Raw genomic sequence first — 10,264 nt, 5'->3', positions numbered from 1 at the left:
TCGATATAAGACCACTATTGTTTGAACTGTTCAAAGCCTGGAACGGTTTCAATCGTTTAAGAAAAATGAGTTTAAGTTATAAATTAAGGAAAATACATTAAATATTATTGTTCGATGAATAAATTACTGGAATGATCATTATGTTAAAACATACAAGTTTTATAGCACATTAAGACAATAAGATTTATATTATACATAAATCTAGGATCATTATTAAAATTAAGATAAATTCACTCTCAAAAAACTATCAAGGACCTGATTCCGTCTAAAAAACATGCTTTTTGTGAAAAATGAGCATATTGAATTATGTATATAGAAAAAGAAAATCAAAACTAAATTAAAGGGTGTTAAAATCAAATAGGCAAATTCTTCAAAAAACCCATTTAATGTATCCAGCATCAATCACGGTCTTAATCTTGACCTTGACGGAGGAGCAGGATTTGACGAGGTAGTTGATTGACATTTTGGTAATTGTCTTCTTGATGCCATATAATATTCGATTTTTTTTAGATTCAATATAGCTTCAGACAAAATAATCCATCAGATTAAAATCTGGACTAATGAAGTGAAATATTTCCTTCCCGATCAGGAATTATGAGTCTACCTTGAAAGGAGGCATTGATGAATAGTATTTTACTCATATTAATGATTACAGATGGGTTTTACATAAGAATTAAGACCTCTATTAATATTAGCTGCTTGTTTTATGATTTTAGATGGAGAAAATGAATCACTGCTTGAAAGAGGAGAACCTTCTACATTTAAAATGGCATGAATTCCCGGAAAATGTTAGGATTATATTTAAGTTCATATTTATTTATTTGATTATGCATTTTTAAATCAATTTATACCAAAGATAGGAGAGAGTTCTTCTTTTAGAGGGAAATGTGAAGACTCCGACGACTTATTAAAGTCGGAACAAAAAAGAAGAAAAAACAAACACATAAACTGTTTTTCATTGTCTAAGTATAACTAAGTTTTATGGTTTGATTACATAAAAGAAGCTCCATCAATTGAAAGAAAGTAGAAACAGTAAAACCTAAAGAATAATTTCGGATTTATAAAATAAAACCATAAAAAGGCAGAAAATATCTCATGAGGCAAAATTACTTAGAACAATACTGAGTGCTCCATTAAAATCTGAACACTATGAATTTTAAAATTGTACAAGAAATAATATATTAATTAACAATAGAATTTCAAGAAAATTAAAACTATAAATCGATGTGTGTCTGAGCTCTCTTTTTCATTAATGTAGCCACCAATAGGAACAGTAATGGCTTCCAGGCGTCGCCAAAAGGTCTGGCACCCGCAGCGAATATGGGCCTCTTTATTGGCGTCCCAGTGCTGGCTTATAGTGGTTTTGAGGGCCTCGGTGTTTGAATGACGGACACTGCAGGCCTTCCCCTCAATATACACATCAAAGGTATGGTCAGTGGCCAAAACTGTCAGAAAATAGGTTTTTTTCATTTCTGGTGTCAAAAGTAGCCTCTTCACCCTCACAAGGCTCTTTCCACCCACTTTTTGGATATCTCTCTGGACAGTCTGGTATGATATCCCCATATCTCTTCAAGGGGCCCTCATGGACTTGAGGGGATAGGCCACAGTTATTTTATTTGATTATTTCGAGTCCAGTTTGACCTTTTTGACAGAGCCATTCTTCATGTCCAACGTTGTAGGCTTGGTGACGTTGTAGATGGTGTCCTGGAGACGTACAACTGCTTGTAGTGTGCAGATGAAAATTTGGTGATCAGGTTCAAATGTCATTTTCTGGACTTGTACGTCAGCTAGAGAGCTCAGTTGTTTGGTTTGCTATGTAATTATTTGTTTATGTTTTAATATGTCAAAATAGAAATTAATTTCAATGACTCAATTTTCATTAATTATTGAATGAGTAAATGTTCAGATTTCAATGGACCACCCAGTTATTATATACATCTTTAAGAATATATGTACTATAGTACAAAAGGATATTTTGTCAAGATGTGTTTTAGGGATGTTTTATGACTTTTCGTAAGAGAGGTCATAAAAAAGATATGAATCCCTAAATGATTTGTCTTGACATTTATGGGATCTTTTATTTTTGATAAAAGAGATAATAATTACTATTATTTTTATATTTTTTGAGAGTAATTGATCCCACTTATATGATGATATACTAAATTTATCTAACTAGGGTGGTATGAAAAGTTTCCAAGCTAACAAAGATACAAGACATTTGTATTCATTTTTCAACCTTGTCTCCCTGTAAGTCTACATAAATAGTAGTCGGCATTTTTATCTCCTATATACCGGTAGTTGCATAAACACGCCAACTAAAATTTAAAAGCTTATATCTCGAGGTTCCGTAACCGAAAAAAAAATTTCAGCACAAGTAACTCGGTAAATCTTTTGGCTTTGTTTTTGTTTTCCTTACTCGCATCAAACAAAGTCGTTTACGATGAATGACGAGGCCAAATTTCATATGGTTGCCACTCTCCTCTGTGCTGGTAGGTATGTCAAGGAGATAATCAAGGACACTGGACTATCCAGAACTACTGTGTTCAAGGTTCAGAAGCTTGTCACGGAGGGAAAAGATCTGTAAGACCTGCCCATACCTCTGGAATGACTCAGGATTGGCTCGCTGCCAACATGCCATTTTGGAACAAAAACATTTTGCTACCTCAATCACCTGATTTGACTACAGTGTGTGGTGGCAAATTGAGAAGGGTGCTACCCGCCACCCGAATTTGGACTCATTGAAGGCCAGCGTCAATGAACAATGGGCAGCCATGGAAGACCATTATATCATCAATGTGTGAAAGGCCTTCTGCGGGCGCTTGGAGGGTGTCATAGCAGCTGATGGCGGTTATATATTGTAATTATATTAAACTTTATACCAGAAAAAATTATCTATTATATAATTCTCAAAAAAAATACGTCATACAATTTTATTGCACATTTAATTATTTGCCACAAATAGTTGGCATATTTATGCAGCTACCGGTAATTGTTCACAAGATATTTTTTATTTATGGCTCAATTACTCCGAGTTGGAAAGATTTAGACAAGTCAAATTTTAACGCAACAAGTTTTTATATTTTTTACTGAATATATTTTAGGGTTACACTTAAAAACAAAAACAAATATTTAATGACAGCTCAATACTCAAAATTGTCCCTTTTCACAAAATACTCAGATCAACTCCCTCAAAGAGCTGTTACATAACAATTGTGCGTTCAAAACGGCTGACTTAAGTAACCGTCAGCAGATGTTCGATAGATGTAACTAACTTTTAAATACGAGTGCTACGATCTTAACGTAGAGGTCGGAACTTTTTCGGACAACCATCGATTACTGCCATTTCCTGTTTTATATGAGGGGAGGCTAGATGCTAGATACCAAACATCTGCCAAATTTTATGACTATGACTACATTATTATTATTTCTCATAGAGTTCTACATTAAAATCTGAACACTTTGTATTCTTAAACTTCAACAAGATGTAGTTGATTGATTAACTATAGAATTTCAACAAATTTAATGGTGTAAATGGATCTGAGTGAGCTCTCATAATCATTAATGTAGGCGCCCTTGGCGGCAATGATGAGTTCCGGGCGGTACACCTAGCATCTACTGCAGATTTTGTCCTCTCTCATGGCGTCCCAGTGATGCCTGACAGTGGGAGGACTTCCCCTCGACTTACACCCAAAAGGTGTAGTCAAGGGAAACTCAAAAGTGTCTTGCAACGGAAGAGATGAGTATCTTTCATTGCTAGGTCAAAATGTCTTCTCCACTCTTACAAGGGTCTTTCCACTCACTTTTTTGATAGATCTCTGGACAGTCTGGTGTCAAATCCGGAGATCTCTTGCATGGGGACTCATGGATTTGAGGGGATTGGCCTGGGCTATTTTTTTACCCTTTTCAGGTCCAGTTTGGTCTTTTTTGATAGATCCCTTATTTTTCTCCAACGTTTGGGACAGCGTAGATGGTGGTCCTGGAGACGCCCAACTCCTTGGAGTACACGAATGAAAATTCGATTATCACGTTAAAGTGTCATTTTCTCAAATTGTACTTAAGCTAGAAAGCTTTTGATTTTAAAAATAATCATTAAATACTTGAACTGAAAAAAATCAACTTGTGTTTTAAAGTGTAAGTAAATTGGACAAGGGGACGCTGGTGCATCTAGGCCATTAGTCTAAAACATGAAAAAAGCAGGAGCCAACAATTTTGAATTACAAATGTATAATGCATATTGCACGGGACAAACCAATAATTTTTCACATATTTTTGGAAATAAAAGTGAGTCATTCATAATTTCCCTTTTTTTTTTTAAATGTAACCTCAATATATAAAAAAATGGAACTTGTAATAAAAACTTAGTTTAATCAAGTCGCAACCTTTATTTTAAATCTTACAATTGAATTTGGAATTACTTCCATACCATTTTAAATAAATTAAAACAAAGTTTAAATAATATCAATCCTTCAAATATTCATCTTTTAGCTTTCTAATTGATGAAATAATAATTATTCGTCGATCAAATGGATCTGATATGAAACTGTCCCTTATCTGATGTATAAAAGGTTATTGTAGTCATATCGGAGTGAAAGCTCTACACACTTGAGCAAAGACTCACTCCTATAAAAAGAAAAGGTGGGAATGAAAGAATATCATTCAGAGCGAGTTCTGGCATACAAGGATCAAACTTAAACAAACAAAAAAAAAGGACAGCAAAATGCTTTGGATTCCCTGTCTTCTTATAACCAACTTAATAGCTGTACATGGCCTCACTCCAAAGAATGCAATCTTATTGGCGGAAGAAGAACTCTCTGACTTTCCAGAAGGCGATGCCCTTTGCTCTCTTGGGAATCGTTATAAGAAAGTAACGAAGAGGTAAGTACTTTTACCCAAGTTATAGTCTGAATGCATTGTCTATTTAGCATCAAACTAATTATACTTCAATCCTATTTTGATTTATATTTTATCCAGCTCCCTACAAATGTCAAAGAGAAATGCTCTTTTCAAGAATGCAATGAACAAATTAGAGCGTGTGGGAAGGAAAACTAAGAATTTCGAAGAGGAAGTCAAGAATCTTCTCTCTGAAAAATTTCGTGATGATGCTCCATGCTCCTCTACAGCAACCAGTACCTGCACCAGTACTGACTCCAAGTTCAGAACCATTGATGGCACCTGCAACAATAAGGAGAACACAAGTTGGGGGGCTACCGGTGCTCCTTTGATTCGTTTATTGAAAGCTCGGTATGGAAATGCTGCTTCTACTCCAAAAACAAAGGGTCTTTTTACACCAAGTAAGTACAACCGCCCAATTCATTCATCAATATGAATAGTATCATGATAGAATTTTGTCTCTAACATAAATAGGGGACGCAAAATGTGCCCAGCCAGGAGAACTCCCTAATCCAAGATTGGTCAGCTCCACCTTTCACCCTGACATGAATGTACCTCACACTCTCGCTACTCACATTTTGACACAATTTGGCCAATATTTGGATCATGACATGTCTTTAACACCTGAAGCCCATGTGAGCAATTGCTGTACTGACAATAGCCAGGAAGGATGCAGTGCTATAAGTATTCCAAGCAATGATCCTTTCTTTTCCACTGTGTCACAAACTTGTCTCGAATTTACTCGATCCGAGCATTACTGTGACTCTTCACCACGAGAACAATTCAACATTATTACCAGCTATGTTGACGCTTCAAATGTCTACGGATCCGACTCCACCCGCCTTCGCAGTCTACGAGACGACAATAACTATCTTCTTAAGACCACAAAATCTGCAACAGGGAAGGAACTTCTCCCAAAGAATGCTGCAGGTGATTACATTGCAGGAGATGTAAGAGCCACTGTGATTCCTGGACTTGCAGCAATGCACACTTTGTTTGTCCGTGAACATAACAGAATTGCCAATCAGATTTTGAAAGAATTCCCAACCATGGACAAAGAAACCATATTCGAAGAGGCTCGCAGGATTGTTGGTGCTGAAAATCAAAACGTTGTCTATGGACAATATCTTTCATCCCTTTTCAGTCCCAAGTTAATGGATCGCTTTGGTTTAAGAATGACTTCTAAATCAACATACGATTCTAAAATCAATGCAGCTATCTCTAATGGATTTGCTACTGCAGCCTACCGATTTGGACACTCTATGGTTCAAGGTGATATTCAAAGAATAGGTCTCACTGCTGCAGATTCCAATACCTCCTTCTTTCCAAAGGATGCATTTTTCAATATGCAACACTATGAAGCAAAGGATGGATTAGGCCTTGAGGAAGTTATTTTGGGTCTTTTGCATCAGCCTTCACAATCATATGATCGTCTCGCCATTGATGATATCACTAATCATCTCTTCAATGGTGGTAAAGCATTTGGATCGGATTTAATTGCAAGAAACATTCAAAGAGGAAGAGATCATGGGCTTCCTACTTATGGATTCTGGAGACAGCACTGTGATCTTCAACCTCTTTGTGATTGGAATAAAAAACCAGGTAGTATCAAACAAAGTAACTGGGATATTTTGAAGAAACTCTACAACAGTCCTAATGACATTGATTTGTTCACTGCTGGCCTTGCTGAGAATCCAAGTGAAGGCTCTGTCTTAGGAGAGACCTTTAGCTGTATACTTGGAAAACAGTTTGAAAATTTGAAAAATGGAGATCGGTATTTCTTTACACACACTAACCAAGCTAGTTCCTTCACGGAATCTCAAATCAATAATATCCGAACCCGTACTTTGGGTCAAATCATCTGTGATAACACGGATATTCAAAAAGTAAGAGCAAATGTTTTCAAGCTCGACTCTGACTGGATTGATTGCCCAAGTGTCTCCACTCTTAATATCAGAACCTTCATTCAAAGCACTCCTTAAGAGAGATACGAAATTGTTTTATTTGGAATTTCAAATCGTCTGTACTTTTAAAATGCATACAAATTTTTTGTCATGTTATCTTTAAAGCCAATAATGTTTTCATTATTTGCAGTGTTGTACCTAATTCTTTCTACAGAATTTAAATAAATAAACTATCATTTCTATTCAGCATACATATAAGAACACTTTTTTACGTACTTGAATTAAGTATTATTCTTTATTTTAAAAATTCAAACGTGTTAGATCTATAGTTTTTGAAGCAATATTTGTCAAAAGTGATATCTACAGTTTATGAAAATGACATAGATCAAGTGGAATCCTTTTTGTAGTTGCCAGATTAATAGTATTTCCTTCCAGATCTTGTAAACAATCATCGTATACTTCTATAAGACTAAGGAGTTTCATAAAAAGACAGCTAATCCCTTTCTTCTCAACATGAATACTTATACACTCTTCTATAAAAGTAATTTTCACGTCATGACGTCTCAATATCTTTTATTATCAATGTTACCAATTAACCGATTTTTATCAGGTTCAGTTTGCCTTAAATACTGCGGCTCCTAAGGACTTTGTCACTTATTTGAATTAATATCAATTATAGTACTCATCCCAAGGGTCACGCTCATCATACTTTTGCAATATTGAGAAAATGTATCCCAGCTTGCTTTCATGTTATCGCCACACAGTTGGGTAACAAAGTTATAAATGTCGACTACCAATAACGTCGCATGAATGAATGCATCATTGCATTAATCATGTTTGTTCCGTCCATAAATCGGGATAGGGCAGAAAATCGGTCCATATATTGAGACCATAATAAAAGTTCGGTCTTGGTCCAAGTAACAACACTACATCATAACTATTACGTACAACCATAAAATATTATGACTGCATCATCATGGAATTCATTCAACCAAAATTGTCTCATAAATTTGTTAAATTATAAGGCTGTAATGTTGCTTTTTAATCCTTGAATATGCAGGACTCCTCTTGCGTAATTTTTATATTTTCCCCGATATCTATTTACCTATTAAGTATAAATATGTATGACGTAGTTATCAGACATGGTTGTATATGTTACACGTCAACATAAAAACAACCTTGGACAAAAATCAAGAAAAGGAGAAAATCCCAAAATATTTTTGTACTTTAAATATATGACAGGGGTGTCTACAAGGAGTGGGCTGAAGGGGCTGTAGTCCCTTCAGCCCAAGGAATTTGAGCTTTTAACTAGAAAATTTAATAATTGAAAAAATATATATCTATTCTTGTGGATGCCCCTGTATATGTACATGCCGCCTAGTATTTCACGTACATTTTGATAGGCAATAATGGGCTGTGTATTCAAAGTACTGGGATAAGTCAAGATACCGAGGGGTTTTAGCTTTTGGATTTAAGAGACTTATACTAGCCCCGATATGGTTCCCTTCAAATCAAATATGTATGTCCATTTTTTATTTTTTTATTGTTATAACTAATTTTGGCTACTTTATTTGCAACACACCTAGAACTATTCATTTGAATAATCTATTTTTTTAAATAGACTATAATTCGTCGTAGAATATAAGTGTAATCCAAAATCTATTTTCAGGAAAATTAAATTAGCTTGCTTTTGTGCTGACGGGCCAGGTACACAGTTGAGTTCATAGGAAAACATTCATCCAGAACTGCTACAGGTGAAGTGCCTATTCTGGATTTTTTTTTTTAATTAGATGAATCAATCAAATTTGTTTGTCTTTTCATTGTTTCCAATATAATTATGATATATCTTTAAAAAAGAAGCCTAAAATCAACATGGTAACCCTGACAATTTGAAAAATGTTTACGAGGAGAGAAAGAATAATGATAATGAAGTTTAATTGGATCAACTACAATCAGCTGTGACAAGAGAAGAAGGAGATAAAGAAATAGAAAAATACCTTTAGAAGAATTACAATGTTGTCGATCCCGTATAATTTAGACCAACGAAGGTTTCATTGAGTGAAATTTATTCTCAATAGTTGAAACTTCTACTCAGTTCTTCTTTTTTGAAGTAGGTTTCAAAAATGATGTGTTTATGTTAATTTAAAGTAGAATGATCAAAAGCGCGGGATATTTTCTTATATATTTTTTTGATTTTTGGCTCAATTACTATTTGCTAGTTTAACTCTCATAAGTCAAAATTTGCATCAGCGTATCCTCGATATAAGACCACTATTGTTTGAACTGTTCAAAGCCTGGAACGGTTTCAATCGTTTAAGAAAAATGAGTTTATGAGCTTCCATTCGGGATGGCTATGTTATGAGGATCTGCAGTGCCTTCAGGGGCAGAATTGAGACCATGGTTGAGGCTGAAGGTGGACATTTTGAGAAATGAATGTTAAAGATGTAACTAATTAATTGCATAAATACAGATTTTAACTACCACCACCACTGCAGCCCTCCACAAGGTATTGGACTAGGGTAAGTTTTTTTCAGGGATTCACTCATGCATGTTGTAGTATAGTTAAAACAGCAGTTGGGAACTATTGGGGGAGACTCGACTTGGACTCGAAAGTCATTTGAATTTTATTGAAGAAGGGGTCATCTTTTTTTTTTAGGACTTAAACAGAACTCTTTGAAAATATTCAAAGACTCATAAGCATAATGAAGAAGTCGTACGTGAGTTCGAAAAAATTCAGGAACTTTGTCACACATCTGCTAAATGCTACAATCTCGTGACACTAATTGTATCCAACAACAGGGGGGAAATAAGCAGCTGAAAAATCGAGAGCTGACAACAAAGTACATTTTCCATAGGTTAATAAGCTAACATCCTGTTTTATCGCAGAACATGACGTTAAAAGTGTTCTTTAAATGAACTATTTCTCTTGTGTTTTTTTTGTGTTTTTTTGCATTTCTCAATCAACTATTCTCGTAGAGTAATGAGATCATTTGAGAACCCATTTGTATCAGAACTATCTAAGAAAAAAATATATAAGCAGATCTAGATTTGTATTTGAACTGGATAATGCCTATATAGGCAAATACACACATTATTTAATCTTGTAGAATGTCTCACATCTTGATTTATGTAGGGCATTGTAAAATATTACAATTTGCCATCCACAATAATTAGAATGGTATTTTACAAAGTTATTTTTGTCTTAATGATGTATACTATCTATGTGTAACAAGTGTAGTGACAATCAGAGATATTGCAACAAAGCAATTTAATCCAAAAAAGGAATACTTACATAAATTAAAGACACAAAGGATGTGATATCAATAAAACAATTACTATTGGCCTAAGATTGCATCAATATTTATGGTGAAGAGAGATTAAAAAAAATTCACATACAATGATAATAATTTACTTCTATCAAAATATATTAAAATTTTTTGTCAGTTGTCGATGTTTATGCTTTGTAATCA

General features: G+C 34.6%; 1 protein-coding gene across 1 annotated transcript; it reads left to right on the top strand.

Moving 5' to 3' along the window:
- Positions 1-4,587: 4,587 nt before the first annotated feature.
- On the top strand, positions 4,588-7,045 carry LOC121123110 (salivary peroxidase/catechol oxidase). The gene is made up of 3 exons (XM_040718219.2): positions 4,588-4,875; positions 4,972-5,291; positions 5,365-7,045. Exons 1-3 carry the CDS (start codon positions 4,718-4,720, stop codon positions 6,870-6,872), a joined length of 1,986 nt encoding a protein of 661 aa, XP_040574153.1. The 5' UTR covers positions 4,588-4,717; the 3' UTR covers positions 6,873-7,045.
- The last annotated feature ends 3,219 nt before the right edge of the window (positions 7,046-10,264 follow it).

This window comes from Lepeophtheirus salmonis, chromosome 8 (genome assembly GCF_016086655.4).
Source record: "Lepeophtheirus salmonis chromosome 8, UVic_Lsal_1.4, whole genome shotgun sequence".
In the NCBI taxonomy this organism is placed as follows: Eukaryota; Metazoa; Arthropoda; class Copepoda; order Siphonostomatoida; family Caligidae; genus Lepeophtheirus; species Lepeophtheirus salmonis.
Note: the sequence above shows the minus strand (reverse complement) of the source record. Positions and strands in the feature narration are given on the sequence as shown.